This window comes from Fukomys damarensis, unplaced genomic scaffold, assembly GCF_012274545.1.
Source record: "Fukomys damarensis isolate Sample0158 unplaced genomic scaffold, DMR_v1.0_HiC HiC_scaffold_2, whole genome shotgun sequence".
NCBI classification, from domain to species: Eukaryota; Metazoa; Chordata; class Mammalia; order Rodentia; family Bathyergidae; genus Fukomys; species Fukomys damarensis.
In genome coordinates, this window is record NW_022900914.1 from 23,342,673 (window position 1) to 23,361,366 (window position 18,694).

Below are 18,694 nucleotides of genomic sequence, written 5' to 3' on the forward strand. Positions count from 1 at the left end.
TATCCCTAAAATGTACCAGTAAACTCTCTCCATGAGAAAAACAATTCAGTATAGCTGGCCTCAAGCTCCAAGAACAATAGAATGTAATTTTCTCCCACATTGACAATGATCTGTGTTTCTTCACCAATAAGAAAGAGTCCAGAGCCTGGGGGTAAGAGTCTAGAAATATGTTAGTAATGTCTCTTCTTTAAGACGTCCTTGTTGAATTGGAGAGCATCAGTTTGGCATGGTGGCTTTTATGAGCAGCAACTACTAGACAAATCCATCCCAGCTACATTTGTGAGGCGTTAGGCCAACTCAGATAGCATTTGGGGCATTAATTTAGTTTAGTGCTCCTGTCCTTAGAGGAAAACTCAGGACTTAACACACTCTGCCTGCACAGGGCCAGGCATGGCAACGACTGTGTCTTTGTGAGTAGTAATTCCATGATAAGAATAATGCTAAGTAATTGATGTCCTATTTGTTTGTTTGCTAGCTGAGTGTATATGGAAACTCCAGTTGGCACTTTGATGACGTGCGAAAGCAATGTTATTACCACCAGTTTTTGAAAGAGCAACCTGATTTAAATTTCCGAAATCCTGATGTTCAAGAAGAAATAAAAGTGAGTATAGACACCCACACAAACATCTCCACTAATGGCAGCTTAAGTGCTTATTTGAAACATTCTATTTCCAACAATAATTATGCTAGCAAATCAGGTAGTATAATTCTCGGATTAAGGTGACTGATTCAAATACAGACACTAGGTTGTGTGGGTGGCTCCTTTTCTCATCTAAACCAGGATAATCTGAGTGGAAGGAGGCCAGCTAACTTGGAACTTGGGGCCTGTGACAATGTGCTGGTGCCGGGGAGGTGCAGGGAGGTGGGTAGGAACTTGGGCCGTGGGGTCCGGCTCTCCTGCCCACAGCGGCTCTGGCCCAGGTGTTTGGCTTTTCTCTGTCTCTGAGCCCTCATCTGTGAAACCCTGTTGATATTTGTTTTCCAGGCCGGTTTGAAAATTAGATGAGATAATCCATGCACAGCACTTCTGTGTTCATTCAATAAATATTAACTTATGCCTCCTCCGCTGTTCTCAGCACCAGGAAAGCAGCAGTGAATAGAAGCCGCCCTGCCTCCACAAGCCTTGGGATTAGCAAGAGGAAAGCAGCTGAATAAGCAGCTGAGTAGCAGACATGTTGGGCTGGGAAGCTAAAGGTGTCAGAGAGCAGGTCGCAGCTATTCTTCCGTAGAAGGTGGAAAGGGGACAGCCTGTGCTAAGGAGCTGCTTAACAAAGACCTGGAGTAGGAACGGAGCCGTGTGACTGTCCAGGGCGGTGCTGGCAAACTCATGGCACATGTGTTACTGTGTTTTTCTTTTATGACAAAAGATGTTAGTGAACGACTTATTTCTTCTAAACTGCACCCTCAGTATTCAGGTTTAATGGCAGTTTTGGCCCTTTACCATAAATATGTGGGTTTGGGGTTGCAGTCTGGGCACTCGGGTCTCTAAAAGGTTCACCCTTACTGGTAGGGCAAGAGAACTCTGGGCCGAGGGAAGAGTGTGGTTCATGGGTCTCAGGGATAACTGCGAGGCCAGTTTGTAGAGTTTCCAGATTTAGCAAATAAAAATACAGGCTACTCAAGTTAAATGTTAAATTTCAGATAAACAATGAGTAATACAATATTTGGAACGTTCTTCTACTAAACATTGTTCATTGTTTACCTGAAGTTGAGACTTAAGTAGGTGTTCTGTACTTATCTGGCAGCTCTTCCAGAGACACGTGAGAACAGGAGGCTGAGAGCTGAGGTCCCAAAAGTAAAAGATGGGTTGGTCATACAAGCCCTGAATACAGAGGTCGGGGTACGTGGTGCTCTGCAGATGGGAGAGTGCTCAGAGCAACCCAAGGCTGCTGTGACAGGCTCCCACCTGAGTGGTGCCGGTTGCTCCAACAGTGTCTGGTGCACATTTGACAGTACATAATAGCCACGTGCTTCTCCCTTTGCCCCTGCTGTGGTTCATGTGGGTGGGAAGTGATGTGTGGGGCAGCACTCTGACGTAGGCAGGTGGCAGAGGACCTGAACAGAGCAGGGCGCCCTGGGTGCCTTTCTACAGCTTACTGCATCAGCTGAACGGAGACCGTGCAAGAGTGACCAGGGACACTTAGAACCCTTAGTTTATTTTTCTTTAATTTTGTTCTTAAATAAGAGTTGTACTCAAATATAGTAATTCGTACACCAGAAAACTTCTCTCTTTTGAATGAGTAGTTCAGTGGGTTTAATATTTTGCAGAATTGTCCAGCCATCACTAGTAATTTCAGCCCATTTTCATCATGCCAGAAAGAAACTCCATACCAATTAGCAGCCCCCCTTGTGTGCTCCCTGAAGGCCTTGGCAGCCACTAATTCGTTGGTTTGCCTAGTTTGCACATCACATATCATATAATATCCGTGTGTATATCTGTGCTATCAATCTGTCTATAACTGCAGTTATAGATATGTGTTTATTTGAGTAGCTGAAGTGTTTCCCACACAGCTGCACTACATTCTCACTGGCACTTTCGAAGGGTTCCTTCCAGTTTCTCTACGTTCTCAGCAACTCTCGTTATATATACAGTGGCACCTCACGGTGCCTTGTATTTACGTCTCCCTGAATGGCTAGTAATGTTGAGGGTCTTTTCATGTGCTTGGAGTTTATTTATCTTCATTGCAGACATTTCTCTTCAAATATTCTCCCCATTTAAAAATGGGCGCCGGATGTGGTGGCGCGCACCTATATAATCCCAGCACTCGGGAAGCTGAGGCAGGAGGATCACTACAAAATTAAGGTTAGCCTGGGTTACATAGTGAGTTCAAGGCCCAGTCTCAAAAAGCCAAATTAAATAAATAGGCATTTTTATCTTTTTATTGTTAGGTTGTATATATCCTGAATACCTGATTTGCCAAGATTTTTCTTCCATTCTGCAGGTTGTCTTTTTACTTTCCCGATGGTGCTCTTTGAAGCACAAGTGCCCTAATTTTTGATGATATCTGATTTATCTGGCTTTGTTCCATTACATGTGTTTTTATTGTCATATTTAAGAACTAGTGACTAATACAAGGTCATGGAGATTTATCCCTGTGTCTTCTTCTAAGTTTTTATAGTTTTAGCACTTTTACTTTAGGTGGCCTCTGTCGTATTTTTCTGGTTACTTCTTACTTATAGAGTGAAGGTAACGGTCCTGGTCCAGCTTTATTCTTTTGCATGTATCTACCCAGTTATCCCAGCAATGCTTGTTTAAAAAGACTATTCTTTCTGCACTGAATTGTCTTTCAGCTCTTGTCACCTGACCATAAATGTGTGTTTATTTCTAGACTCTCGATTCTGTCCCATTCATCTGCGTTTCTAGACGACATGTGAGTCAGTACCACACTCTCTGGATTACTATAACTTCGTAGTTACGTTCTAAAATCAAGGAATGTGAATCGCACAGCTTTGTTATGTTTTTAGTATTGTTTGACTTAGTTCTTTGCATCTTCATACACATTTTTGCATTAGCTTGTCAATTTTTACAAAGCCTGCTGCAATTTTGATAGGGATTGCATTGAATTAGTTTGAGAAGTACTTGCCAACTTAATAGTAAGTCCTCTAATCGATTCATTTAGATATTCTCTAATTCCAATAATGTTTGTAATTTTCAAGTATGTCTTACATTTTTCTTTTTTTTTTTTTTTTAATGTTGGTACTGGACCTCAAACCCACTGAACCCGGGCCTTATGCATGCTAGGCAAGGGCTACATTCTCAGCCCTCTACACTGCTTTTTAAAGCTATTCCCGTGGACTCTAGTCTCATGACTGATTTTACTGCATATGTTAGATACTTCCTGAGTTTGGGTGAAATATTTTGGGGAGTGTTCTAGAAGTAGGCAGCATGACCGTGGCCTTGTCTGAGTGAGCTAGGATGGAAGGGGTACATTTGGGCACACTAACCAGGGGTCCCGTACAGAGTGGCCTCTTCTGCATCACCGAAGCTCACTGACACACCATACTTCCCCCACCCATGCCTCATTAGTGTACCGCGTGACTATATCATGCTCTGAACAAGCCTAACAGGGTATTTTCGTAACAATTTTGTGGAGAAGGAAATGGGCTTAGTAAGGTAAAAAGTCACCCTACTTGGGAGTATGTTAGAAGGATTCAAACCAGGCTTTGGGACCGAATTCATGGTTCTTATTGCAATCCTGTTTCTGCTTTGAAGCAAGCTTTTTCTCTCTGCTTCATTTTTCCTACATAATTTTTTCCAGGTTTTCTGGTGAAAATTCACAAACGTGAATGTCAGCCAGCTGATTTATCAGGCAGTGGATTTCTCCTGGCTCCTTGTGGCAATGGTGTTAGATTGTCTGGAGATGTTTAAATAAGTGTTAAACAGTTTGCAAAAATGTGCTGCTCTGTGCATTAATGACTCTTTGACGAATGTGGCTAGCCTCTTGCAGGCATCCAGGTAGTAGAGTGTGAATAGAAATCTTATTTACTAGTGCCTGGACCTCTCATAATGGTTCATTACCACCTCTGGTTGAGAGGTTAGACATTACTTACAAGGCTGGTTAGGAAGATTTACTATTAGAAGTAAATAAATGCTAAGAAGCCCTGAGGAAAGGCACTTTGTTCCTACAAATGAACCTTCCAAGGGAAGGGGACCTCCCAACACCTTCTGCCCCCAGCAATGCTTATCACAGTGATCAGAATTAAACAGGTTAATTTGCATCCCAGATAGTTTGTGATGAAGAGGCCTTTGAATGAATACTCCTGCTCACATACCAACTTGGACTGAGGAACTGAGCCCTTACCCTGTGTACCCATCAGATTTCAGTTTATCTGTGCAGTGGGAGGCTGGTGAACAGGGGATATTCAAGGTAGACCACCTCCTCTCTCCTTGGGCTCCTCCCTTTCTCAACAGCCATCAAGGGACATGGCTGTGATCCATAACTCTCAGTTGTTGAGTGCTTTCCGCTGAAGAGGTTAGGAAGCCTGCTGAGGGGAGTTGGGGGCTTATGTTTGTGAAATAGTATTTTAGACTTTCCCAGTTGCTTTGGTTATTACTTGCCCTCCAGATCACTTTTTTGATAGATGAGGAGGAAACAGCCCAGTGAAGTGACCCAGTGGGATAGTGATATAGTAAGGAAGAGACTCTGGGTGGCCCAGCCCCATGTCTGGGCTCCACGTGATCCTGAATCTGCTGGGTGGCAATGCTGAGCCCTTCAGTAGAGACTCCTGGTGAATCATTGTGGTCTTAGCGGCTGGGGATGAGAAAGCAAGAGGCACTACCAGCTGAAGATGTAAAATGTAGGCTCTGCTGTGCCTCAGCTGAGTAGGTACTGCTGGAAACAAGCAGCTCAATTCAAAATTCAGTTCACCACTACCTGCTGTAAACACAAACTCTGTGCTTGGTGATAAAAACTGCACCATTTATCACACTTCCTATACACCAGGCACTTTATTATAATCATACCCTCTTAACTCTGTGCTGTACGTGTGCTAAGGGTATGATGGCTGGTAACACACAGGTGTTGTGTCTGTCACGGGCTGATATTCTGGAAGGGAGGTAGGCAACTATTAAAAAAATGTGCTGTGTGATCATAATAATAGGAAGCAAGAGTAGAGAGGGCTGGCACCTAACCTGGGCACAGAGCGGGAGAGGTCAGGGGTTTGCAGAAGAGACAATAATCCTTAAGGGAGGAATTTGATGACCCAGTAAAAGAGGTATGGGTGGGAGCATTTCAAGCAGAAGGAGAGCATGAATCATGGCACGTAAGAGGTTCTGGGAATTGTCCATTCTGGGTGGGACATGGTATAGAGAGAGGGGCGTATGACCCAGGGGACATTAGGGTGGTCAGCAGGGGCCAGATCACGAGCAGCAGTGAAAATTTTGGAAGGATTTGAGTTTAAAATGTTTTAGGTAGAGAAATAATTTTTGATTTGCATTTTGAAAAATCAATCTGGTTTTGGAGGGTGAGTTTGAGTTGTGTAGTTTTGGATGCAGAGGGTTCAGGAAAGAGGGAGGCTCAGTAATCTGGAGAGAAATGTTGGTGGCCTTGGACCACCAAGGGTGGCATGGGAGTTTAGAACAGGTGTCAGGAGTTGGAGAAGCGCCTTCCGTGACTCCCAGATTTCAGATTTGACTGGGTGTTGGTGCCATTTCCTGAAATAGGTATCCACTAGATACTTGCCTGGCTGGACACATGGATGTGAGGACTTGGGGACTAGGGGAAGGAGGGGTATTTGTGGATAGGTGGCTGATGCCTACAGAGCTCAGGTGGTAGCCAGTGAGAGAAGTAGACCAGCTAAGATGAACAAAGGGCCCAACTGCAACTTAGTGAGAGCAGGTTGACATGTGGGAATGGGGGACAGATGTTAAAAGATCTTCCAACTAAGAAAAGTGGAAGGAGCCAGCTTAGCAAGTGGGGGAGGGGGTCATAGGTGCTAATTCTACTGCCACCATTTCCTAACTCTGTGACCTCGGTCAAGGTGCTTCGGCTCCCTGAGCCTTTTTTCCCTATCATAAAATAGGAACAATAAAGGTACATGACTGGTCAGGATTTGTGAAGATTAGATGGTTTAACCTTTGAAAAGCATGCAGTACAGTATGTTCCTTGGTACCTGTTATCTAATCAGTGAGTGAGTGGATATTGGTGGGAAGTGAGATAAACAAGGGTAAAGATGGAACTTGAGGGAGCACTAAGAGTGAAAGGATAGCTGCTGGGTTGGGGATGTGGCTTGGGGACTGAGCACCGGCCCAGAAAGCGTGAGACCCTGAGTTCAGTCCCCAGAACTACATAAATCAATGAATGAATGAGCTGGGCATGGTGGATACAACTGTAATCCCAGGACTCAGGAGGCTAAGGCAGGAGAATCATTGCGAGTTTGAGGTCAGCTTGAACTACATAGCAGCATCCTTTTCAAAAACAAAAACAGAATGAATGAATCATGTACATAGAGAAAGAATAGCAAAACAAGGAGTGAGGTGTCATGGTGCCAAGCATATGCGTATTTCTGGGAGAAATCAGTCAACAGTGTCAGATGTTGCACAGGGATCAGGAAATATGAAGACTCAAGTTTTTATTGAATCTGGCTGCAGTACCTCATGTGCTCCTCACAGAGACCCCGCAAAGTGGGTGCTCTTTGTTGAGGAGGAAGCTAAGGTTTAGTGAGGTCTTGCAGATGCTGTCATTTGTGCAGCTGCACTGAAGGGCAGCTGAGATGACACCCGAGTGGTCAGATCCTGAAGCCCTCATCCTCCCTCTACTCCCTGCTCCTGGAGGAGGCAGCAAAGAATTTTACCCAGATTTCTGAGCAGCAGTAAGGACAGTTTTCTTTCTCCTGCTTCTAAGCAGAGAATATGGTTTTCCTTTGTGCTTGTGAAGGGTCTTATACTTCCTCATTTTCCTTCTTGAGATGGACAATCTGAGGTTTAGGTCATTTTCAAGGGTCATTGTCAACTGTAAGAGCAGAGCTTTTCCAAATTTGACTTTTTAGGTAAGTGGTCCAGTAACTTTGTTATAGGAAATAATACTGAAAATGAAATATGAAATCTTATATCTTCCAACCTTTTAACTGTATTATATGCTGAGTTCTTTTGTTGTTGTTGTTGTTTGTTTTTTTGAGACAGGGTCTCATTATGTAGTTGACGCTGACCTGGAACTCACTATGTAGCCCAGGCTGGTCTTGAACTCACAGCGATCCTCCTGCCTCAGCCTCCTGAGTGCTGGGATTACAGGCATGCTCCACCACGCTGAGCTCTACAATGAGTTCTTATTCTTTAGAAGTCAAAGAATGAGTCCTAGGAACAATGAAGGCTAAGTGTAAGAAGATTTTTTTTTTTGGTACTAGACGCTAGGGACAGAACTCAGGACCTTGCATTTGTGAGGCAGGCGGTGGAACTAAATCCCTAGCCCTGGAGGATGTTTATTGATGGGAAAGCTCTTGAGGGGCAGGAAGGGAGCTAAGTTAGTAGCCGGGGACCCTGCTTTACAAAGGAATTTTATAGGGTGAAACCCACAAAGGTACCACGTGGGCCACAGCCATGAACATCCAGTAAGGTTGCAAGTACAGTCACTTAGGTAATGGTGGACCAGTTGGGAAACAAGTCACATAAGAAGCATGGATGAAAAGAACAAAGATTCTCCTAGGAAGTGCTGAGTCCAGAGGTCTCTGGTCACCCACTGGAGTGGTTGATGTCTATCTAGACTTCATTAGGCCCTATGTTTGTTCCTTGAGGAAGTTAGGTAGGTCTGGTCATCTTGTCTTATCTTGAGGCCTGGTGTTCCGATGGTCTGTCTCCAGTGCAGCTGTGCTGTGTTTCACCTTTGTCCTGACCCTCTCGAGGACCTACCCCATCTGACTGCCTATAATATTTCTGCCTAACTCATCGGTCCCAACTTCATCTGAAAAACACAGGTCAGCCTCAGTAACTTTGGCTATCGTTACTGTCAACTCGACTCCTTTTTCACTTAGAAAAGTGTGTTGTTTTAAGAGAAAATAATTAAAAGATGCCCTGAGGAAAGGCCAGGACAGTTGATATCATGGGGACACCGTGTGCTGTCCCCAGAGTCTTTGATAACTATGTGGGTCAGAACTGGCTCTATGCCCATTTTCATGTCTAGCGTCCTAGGAGAACTTAATTAGAGTAAAGAAAGTTAACAATTAAAATCTGGAGCTGTCTTTTCTCACTTGGCTGAGGGAAAAAATAACATGAAAGGAATAGCTTCTCAAAAGTAAACTTTGGATTATTTGTGTTAAAACTTCAGCATTTACAATGGCTTATCAAACAAATGACGAGACAGGCTGTGGTAACAATTCCATTTATGCCAGGGCTGTAGATCTTGGCTGGGGTGCACATTCTCTTTCTTTAATGTCGGGTCAGTATTTAGCAATGCAGGATGAATTGAGGACCACATGAAGATGACCCCTGGCTTGATTCTAGGAACCCATTGTCTGAGGGCTTTACTGCTCAGGGCAGCAAGTGCGTCATCCTTTCCCACGTTTCGTCAGAGGCTGTTTGCATGGTTACAGCTCGTTATGCTCTGCCTTCGATAGAGGAGGTGAAATATGAAAATATTATATCTGCCAACCTGTTAGTTGTCTGATACGCCGAGCTCGTGTTCTCTAAAAATTGGAGAATGAATTCTAGGAACAATGGAGATTAAGAGTAGGAAGAATTTATTGAGAGAAGGACAGAAGGGGTCTCGAGTGCATAGCTGGGACCCCCACTTTACAGGGAGGTTTTAGAGCAAACCCACATGGGTACAGTAGTGATCCAATGGGGAAGAAAGTCACACAGCAAGAGTACATGGAAAGAAAACAAAGAACTTCTCAGGTAGGTGATGGATCTGGGGGTCCTGGTCACCCACTCAGGCGAGTGATGCCTATCTAGACTTTACCAGACCAGGTGTCATCACTCATCTCATCCCTTGAGGAAGTATGTAGGCCTGGTCCTTTTGTCGTCTTGAGGCTTGTCCCCCAACTGATATGTCTCTGGCCACAGTTGTAGTGTGTTTTCACCTTTTCTCTTGACTCTCTTGAGGGCTCTGCCCTGTCTGACTGCCTGTTATATTTCTGTCTAACTTAGATGTCTATAATGCCTTGGCCATTGTTAATGCTTGTGAAACAATGACCACCTAGGGGTGACCCAGACTGTGAGGGATCTGAAGCTTATAAAAATGGGGCCTTCTTAAAAATAAAGTGTACCGTATTGGGCTGAGGGTGCCGTTAGATGGTAGAACACTTGCCTAGCATGTGTGAGGCCCTGCGTTTGATCCTTACCATTGTAGAAAAAGAAAGTACAAAATTAAGTATAGCAAAATGGTTTATTCAGAATGAAAAAGGAGGGGAAGTAAGAAGGGACTGGGGCAGGAAAGTGATCCTGAAGCCTAAGTGTAGTTGGCTTAGTCATAGTGAGTTGGCTCTTGAAGCCACAGAGAATCTTTTCTGAAATGAGGTGCCTTTGTTACCCCTCCCCCAGGCCTTCTGTCTGGGGGCCCAAGGTCTGCCCGATAGCCCTCAGCTCCAGCTCTCTGGTGGCAAGTCCTGCGAGCAGCCTGGGGTACCCTGCACTCAGGTGTGACTCCTTTCCACTCCGGCTCATCTGTAATAGCTCTTAAGCACCGGTGATGTGTCCCTGCAGGGGAAAGGGCACTAGCAGCCAGTCTTGCTCTCCAGAAGCCCCCAGTCAGGTGGAGGAGCCCTTCATGACCAATGGCCCATCGCTCAATTTCAACCGAGTCTGGGTGGGCTCTGTTCCTGCTGTGGTTACCCACACTGCTGGGATGATGGCAAAGCTGTTGTTGACAAACAACGTCTTTGGGTTGATAACCCCCCAGTCTACACCTGTAGCTAGAAACTCAACCCTACGGTCCAGATTGAATAAACCCCTGGCCTCCTTGGCACTGCACTGACCTGTATGTCACTCCATCCTCCTCCTTCCGCTGCTGTAGCTCCCAGTGAATGGTACACATCCTCAGAACCTAGGGCAGAGCCTGCACTTCCTTCCCTCCTGGCCCTTTCCTTTTTATTGTACTGGAGATTGAGCCCAGGGCCTTCACACTGAGCTGTATCCCTGGTGCTTTTTCATTTTTATTTTGAGACAGGATTCAAGTTACCTAGGCTGGTTACCCAGGAAAATATGAATACTGAAAATGAGATAACAAGAAATTTAAAAAATAGATTTCTTTTGTTTTCAAATAATTCCATACAAAAACATTTTGCTGAAAATGAAGTGATTTTTAATCTATAAATAAAAGACAATCAAATGATATTTAGAGGGACTGGAATACAGCTCAGTGGCAGAGTATATATTTTGTATATGTGAGGCCCAGAATTTCATCCCTAGCATCCCCCGGCAAAAAACATAGGACACATTACACATTTAATTTTACAATTTATAACAGGTCTTGATGATTTCAGTAAATCAGGCCTCCACAACACAATGTAGAGGTACAAAAAATATGAGGCCACTGCTTCATATTCAAAGAGGATAAAGATCCTTTCAAATATGGAAAGAAAGTAGTCTTTTTACAATGTCAAGCCCTAAGAATTATGTATAATAGATATTGTGAAATAGGAAGAAAATGTTCAAAGAGGAAGGGGAACAAGGGAAAGAGGAAGGGAAAAGGAAAAAAAAAGAGAACAGAATGAAACATAGAAACAAAGCTTTGGAAATAAGAAGAGGAAAAGGGGTTGAAAGAAAGGGAGGGGAAGGGGTAAAAAGAAGAATGGAGATGCATGAAGTACAGAGTCAAATTCCCCATGATGAATGTTATCATCGTGTATATCTAAAATGTGCCAATAAAATTAATAAAAACCAGAAATGAAACATCTCTAAGAATGATTCTCTTTCATAGCTATAGTGTTGCAGCTGCTTTCATATACTTTTACTTTATGAAGATCCCCCACGAGAAGACACTTCTGGAGCACCCCCCAGATTTGTACCGCTACGTTTTCTGTCCTGCTTATAACACATGCAGAGTAGGGCACACCGAGATCGGGTTCCTGTGGTCGAAGGGCTTCATAGTCGCCGCCTTTATCATTGTGCTCATCATGGCTATTTAGATTGTTGCATTTCCCAGTTTCAAGTTTTCTTCATTAATCAGTGATTTCAGTGCAGCTGGTGGCTCGAGTTGAGGGCGATGAGGAGGTCACTTGTACACTTGGCTGGCCGGGCTCCTTGCCTCCAGGGCCCTGCAGTGCCTCCTCCCTCTTCCCTCCTCCCTCCATGGGGCTGGGAGTTTTAACTGTGATTCTACATTCAAATATGAAGGCGGTATGCATGTCTCTAAATGCAGTTTCTTGAGAGTTCATGATACTAACAGTTTTGCTAGGTAGATGAAAATATACCATATGGATACTGTTGCTTGTTTTATATGCAGAGATGTCTATTTTATGATGAAAACTCATTCACAGACAAAGCCTTTTTTTTTTTTTTTTGGTATGGGAATCGAACTCGGGACTTGAGCTTATGAGGCAGGCGGTGGTACCACTGAGCCCTGCGACAAAGCCCTTCTTAAATGTGATGACTATAATGTGTAATGTAACCGTGCATTTTGCTTCTTCATATTTAGGAAATAATACAGTTCTGGCTCTTGAAGGGTGTCGATGGCTTTAGTTTCGATGCTGTTAAATTTCTCCTAGAAGCAAAAGATCTGAGAGACGAGATCCAAGTCAATAAGTCCCAAAACCCGGTAAAGCTTCCAACTTTTTCTTTGACTTAAAAAAAATGTCATCAGAATGTTTTCTTTTCTTTGTTCTTTTTTTACTACCCACAGAGCTGCGCTCTGTCTTGCCTGTAGGAAGTACTTCGAATCAATTTCTTTAGGCCACGGAGGAGTTTTTAACGCCCATGCCCAGACCCTTCCTTCCACCGGTTCTTTCCGGAGCGAAGGATCACGTGAGGAGCCCCTCCGCGACCAGGGCTCTGAGAACGCAGACGCCGCGGGCTCCACCGAGGACCACAGGGAGGAGGGCAGTTTGCTCCCTAAGCTTTTGGCGTTTCATTCCGCTCAAGTGGGGGGGCCTCAAGTCCCCAGTTGTTGAAGGACACGCAGATGAAAGAGAAGGGAGCTGACACTGCCCATGTGTCCGGCGAATGATCCGGGATGTTTCTTCGGGATGGTTCGTGTAACTCTCCATATCTAGGAGAGAGCGTTCAGGATCCCCATTTAGCAAACCTGAGAGGAGTTAACGTCCATTGTCAAGGGTTATAGAAGTGGTAAACAGAATTCTGAACCAAGCCTGCCCTCACTGCAGCTGAGTGAGTCACATTAGAGACTCTTAACCTTCCCCCACGTCATGCGTAACAGGCGGTATTCACAAACCACATTGCTCCTCTGCTTGACTGCTGTGTTCTGTGGTTGCCATACTTGCAATTGCCAAGTAGAGAATAGTTCTGAAATACATCCCAACTGATGGTTTTGTGGTTTATATTCATATGATAGAATGTTATATGTTAACCAAAATAAATTAACTACAGTCTCTCATAACCATGTGGCTCTTAGCAATGCAGTGCTTAGTAAAAAACAAAACAAAAACAAACCCAAAACTCAAATTATTATATATAATACCTTCTGAATGAAGTTAAACAAGTAAAATGAAATCCATATGGTTAGTTTATTCTAGCTTTTGTCCTAACTAGTTTTATGGGTACTTATAACTGCATTAAACTAACTAAAGAGCTGTGTGTGGTGGCACATGCCTGTAATCCCAGCACTCGGGAGGCTGAGGCAGGAGGATCACTGTGAGTTTGAGACCAGCCTGGGCTACATAGTGAGTTCCAGGTCAGTCTCAACTACATAGTGAGACCCTGTCTCAAAAAACAAAACAAAACAAAAGAAATAAACAAAACAAAACAAAAAAGACTAAAGAGAAATTGGTCAGGCACAGGCTGATTTTTCGAATACTTTACTGACCTAAGGTTATAATATGCCCATTGTTTATTTGCACATAATTTCCAATAAAAAACAAAGACTAAGGAACAAGAAGATGCTGTATTAGCCATCCATCCCAAAGAGGAAGCGCAGCTTCATGGAGAAGAAATCCTGAAGTAACTTGCTAACTGTAACGAGACATTGTGAAGCCGGCGTCTGTAGCATGACAAGTAATCAGAGCAATGGGTTTGGGTGTGACCCACCCAAGGCGAACTTACAGAGTGTGCAATTTCAGGAAAAGACCTAATGTCCCCAAAACAAAACAGCAAACCAAACAACAACAAAAACTCTTTCACTTGACCTAGATGGGAAATTCATTTACAAAAAGAGAGTGCACTAAATGGACAGCAGTCAGGTCTGTACAACTCTGTCACCCTACATCCCATTCCAGGGCCTCTAACCTTGGCTTGTGTGGGAAGTAATCCTTTTGCTTTTGAGTCTTGTGATCCTAGGAAGACATAGAAATGAATATCAGGGAAAATTACTGAAAAAGCCTAACAGTAGCAGAAAAGCATAAAGATGATATAGAAATCAATTTGAATGCGTGATATTGATACTTTGTGAGCAGAGAGTGTAAAAATGAGCTCTGAAAGCATTAGATCATTTGTTTTGTTTGCCCTTACAAGTGTCTGAAGCTTTTTTATATATTTAGGAGGACTTTGTGAAATACATTTGTGATCAGTGTTTTGGTATTCAGTAAAATTTAGTTTGCTAATATGATAGAGAACTATTTGTTTATGAGATTCATAAGGTTAATAATTATACCATCAAATTAAATACTGATAGTTGTGAGTATTCTTCGTCCACAACCCCTGAGCGGTGAAGGCCCTAGGATTCTTTGAGAATGTGTCTTGCTCAGTTTGAGCACTTTGAAGAAACCCCCTGTCTGCACCTGATGGTAACCATGCTGTCCTGGTTTTTGAAGGGCACTGTCACTCACTACTCAGAACTGTACCACGACTTCACCACTACCCAAGTGGGAATGCACGACCTTGTCCGGAGCTTCCGGCAGACCATGGACCGATACAGCCAGGAGCCCGGGAGATACAGGTAACCACAGGATTTGCGTGGTCCTTCACAGATGTTGTGTCATCTGCTGATGATTCCTCCCAAGCACCCACACTCAGAGGTCCAGGTTACAGTTTATAAACCTGAATACCCATGGTTCATTACCGCTCAGTGTTGCCAGGGTCTGATATATCCTTGTCTGCTGCTTCATTTTGCTGATTTTGTTTCTGGTTTTAGGGCAGAAACACTTACTTTTTAGGGCACAGCACTTACTTCTCAAGAGTTGTGTAAAAAGTAATTAATAGAGACTATTTGAATAAATGTTGGCCATGAACTGTTATTATCACTACTGGGCTTATAGGTCCTTGTACGGTGTGACTCCAAAGGTTTCAGCTAAGCTGTCAGTAGATTATGGTGGCTAGGAGGACAGCTCTGTGGGCACTGGGACCATGGCGAGTCCTGCTCATAGCTACATGACCTGGAGCTGGTTAGTTAACCTAACTCTGTTTTCTCATCGGTAAAAAGGTAATAGTAACAACTGCTTTATGGCTGTTGTGAGATTAAGTGAGATTTTATACATGGGGCAGGTACTGACTGAGAATATCTTTCTGAGTGTTTGGCTTTCAGTGACTCAGAGTGCATCTCAGTAATAAGATGAGAATTCATATGGCTCAAATACAAGGATAATTTGGGGTGGGGAGTAAAAACTCCTAGTCTTATACTCAGGAATATTATTGCAGATTCTAAATGGGAGTGATGAGGATCACTAAGGTAGGTCTTCAGAGATGCTACTGAGTTTTTAAGTGGTTGAGAAAACAGAAGGGCCAGGGATTTAGCTCAGTGGCACCACACCTGCCTCGCAAGCGCAAGGTCCTAAGTTCAATCTCCAGTACCAGAAAAAAAAAAAAAGAAAGAAAGAAAGAAGAGAACAATATTGATTGAGGGCCAAACGTATCTCTTATTTCTTAGGTATGACTTAATATAGGCTACTCTGGGTTTATTGCAAAGAGAAGGAGAAATTGTTCAGATGACCCCCATTTCCTGGCCATCTGATGTGACTGCTTTCTATTAAGCCTAGGCCCTTTCTGCTAACAATTTACATTTGGACCCCACGTCATATAAACATGATAGAAGCAACTGCAAAGTCTTTCTCCGTCTTCTGACGGTGCTGATGACCTGGAACCCTGCCGACTCTTATAGGTTCATGGGGACGGAAGCCTATGCAGAGAGCATTGACAGGACCATGATGTACTATGGGCTGCCATTTATCCAAGAAGCTGATTTCCCTTTCAACAATTACTTCACCACCCTCCGTTCTCTTTCTGGGAACATTGTGCATGAGATTATCACATCCTGGATGGAAAACGTGCCAGAAGGAAAATGGCCTAATTGGATGGTAAGTCCTGATGCCCAGGGTACCGCATGTGCTGCTGCACTTGTTGCACAAGCAGCTCTAAAATGACGTGGACTTTGTCCCTAAGTGACCCTTAACTTTACCTTACTTGGTGATTGCTTAGTGAGGCCTGTCCCACCTTCTGGCCAGGCTCTTATCATTCCGGGAGAGACACTGTCCCTGACTGCTCAATGGGGATTTGTCTATACTCAGAACTGTCCTAGTGGACAGTTGCTGGGGACGGACAGAACCACAGTTCTTTCGCATACAACCCTACCTTGGTTAGAAGAAAAAGGATTTCAGAGGTGGAAGCCTTCTACAGAAATTCACAATGGACATAAAAGAGTGACAAAATACCATTTTGGGGGGCAGAATGTAGTGCTGAAGGCATTTAAGCCCAGAGATTCTAAGAGGACTCTCTCGTTTGGGGTGGCTAATTGTTCCTGGGCTATGGACCTGCATAGCACGTTACTGCAGCTGTAACACAATGGTAATTATTTGATTATCCAAACACAGAAGTGGTACAGTACAAGTATGACCTAAAGGATAAAATACGGTACACCTTTCTAGGGCACAGAGCTGGCAGGACTGGCGGTGGTTTTCCTAGGTGAGCTGTTGTGCATGGTGAATAAATGTGAGGGCTGAGGACAAGGTCCTCTACCACCACGCTGAGCAAACACTGTATTCTTCAGCTGCATTAGATTTATAATAAAATTCCCTTTTCTAATGATAAACTTAGCTAATTCTAAATTCCTTACAAGCTTTTGACTCTTTGTAATTACCCTTAGCTTAAAACACAACTGCATTACATGGTACTGCAGAATTTTTCCTTTATGTTCTTTTTCTATCGTCTGTTCTTTTTAAAATTTTATTTTTATTTTTAAACTTTTAAAATCTTCTTTGTTAAAAGCCAAGATGCAACCATACATATTACCCTGGGATCACACAGGGCCAGGATAATCAATATCATTGTCCTCCACCTTCGTACCATGTCCCACTGGTCAGTCCTCAGGGCCAGTGGTACATGTGGAATTGTCATCTCCTATGATAACAATGCCTTCGTCTGCAATCTTCCTGAAGGACCTGCCTGAGGTGTTTTGCTTCATCACAGATTTGCTTATAAGCAGATAAGGTACCATGAACATAATACAGTATGCATACACACATTTATTTATCATTCATTCACTCATTCTTGGGGCACTTGGGATTGAATCCAGGGCCTCTGCACAGAGCTACATCCCCAGTCCTTTTTATTTTTTGAGACAAGTTCTCAACAAATTGCCCAGGTAGAACTCAAACTTGTGATCCTCCTGCCTCAGTCCCCCAAGTGCCTGGATTATAGGTGTGTGCCACTGTGCCTGGTATCATTCAGCTTTATTTTTGAAAACCTTTATGTTCAGGTCCAATCTTTTTAAGGAGTTTGTCAGCAAAACTTTTGCCAAACCCTTCACTGTGAATTTTCTTGAGGGTTCTTTTTTTTTCACTTTTTCTCCAGCAGTTCCCCTTTCTCTTGCCTTTTCTGTAGCTATCTGTTCCTATTCTAGTCTCATTATAAGCTTAGAATTTCATTTTTGGATTATTAGTGTATAGAAATATATAGTTTCGTATATTGATCTTGTATCCTGCAACATTGCTGAACTTGTTTAGTTTCTAGTAGTTTGTTATGGATTACCAAGAATTATTTTCTGCATTTTCTTTTTTGTGATAAAATACACGAAACATAAAGTTTACTGTTTTGACATTAAATATATTCACAATGTTGTCCAACTATTACCACTACCCATTTCGAGAAAATTTTCATTATTTCACATAAAGTTATACTCATCAAATAATAATATCTTTTTAAAATTTTTGAGACAGGTCTCACTGTGTAGCCCAGGCTGGCCTCATACTCATGGCAATCCTCCTGCCTCAGCCTCCTGAGGACTACAGGCGTGTGCTACTACACACTCTGCCTGGCAAACAGTCATATTTTATTCCCACTCCTTGCCTTGTGTCCTCCATTCTATGTTTGTTTATAAATTTGCTTATCCTAAGTACCCCGAACTGTTTTTCTTGTAAAGTCATCATGGAGTCTTGCAGTCTTTAGTTAATTTCAAAAATATAGATTTTTAGTTAACTTCAAAAATATAGTTACAAAAATATGGATTTTTATAACAGTTTTCACGGCATTCACCTTGCTCTTATGGAGGTTTTCAGTCTGCCATTCTGGAAGTGCCCCCTATGTCACAGATTTTACCATCTAGTTTTAGCGATGAAAAGTAGGCCTCATCTCAGAAAGAAGGAAACGGGCTGGGGACACAGCTCAGTAGTAGTGTGCTCATGGGTGCTATCCCCAGTACCGTAAAAGAAAAGCTGGTTCTCTCTCAGCTATTACACTACGACTTGAATAAATGATGCAGTTTCTCAGAGCTTGTTTCTTCCTGTGCAAAAAGCACTTAACACTGTACCTGGTAGCACTGTAGTGCTTGGGAAAATAAGACATAGATGTGAAAGTGCTATCCTCAGCATGAAAACTGAGTTGTGGTGTTATGGAAAGAGGTGTCAGGTGCTTTCAATAAGGAGATGTTATACTATGTAGCTCCAGCAATACACACACACATCTAGCGCCTTTACAAATTCCCTTTTTGACTCTGTAAATTTCTTCAAAAAAGCTGCTTTACCTTCAAAATGTTCCGAGCGGTTCAAAAGTCAGTAAAAGGACATAATAGAAGTGCCTCTCCCACCTCTGCCCTTCCCACTTTGCTCCTTGACTTGTTCTTCATCGAGGAAACATTTTTGTTTCCTTTTCTGTCAATAGTCTCTTATCCGAGTGTAAAAAAGTATGAACATATACCCTGTGCAGTTTATCTCCTATGCAGAG

General features: G+C 43.1%; 1 protein-coding gene across 1 annotated transcript in view; it reads left to right on the top strand.

The window, feature by feature from the left end:
- Slc3a1 (solute carrier family 3 member 1) overlaps positions 1-18,694 on the top strand; it is a 31,487-nt gene that overhangs the window by 6,493 nt on the left and 6,300 nt on the right. The window contains exons 4-7 of the mRNA XM_010611508.1: positions 476-601; positions 12,069-12,188; positions 14,356-14,480; positions 15,639-15,834. Coding sequence (XP_010609810.1) covers positions 476-601; positions 12,069-12,188; positions 14,356-14,480; positions 15,639-15,834 — 567 coding nt within the window. The remainder of the gene's footprint in view (positions 1-475; positions 602-12,068; positions 12,189-14,355; positions 14,481-15,638; positions 15,835-18,694) is intronic.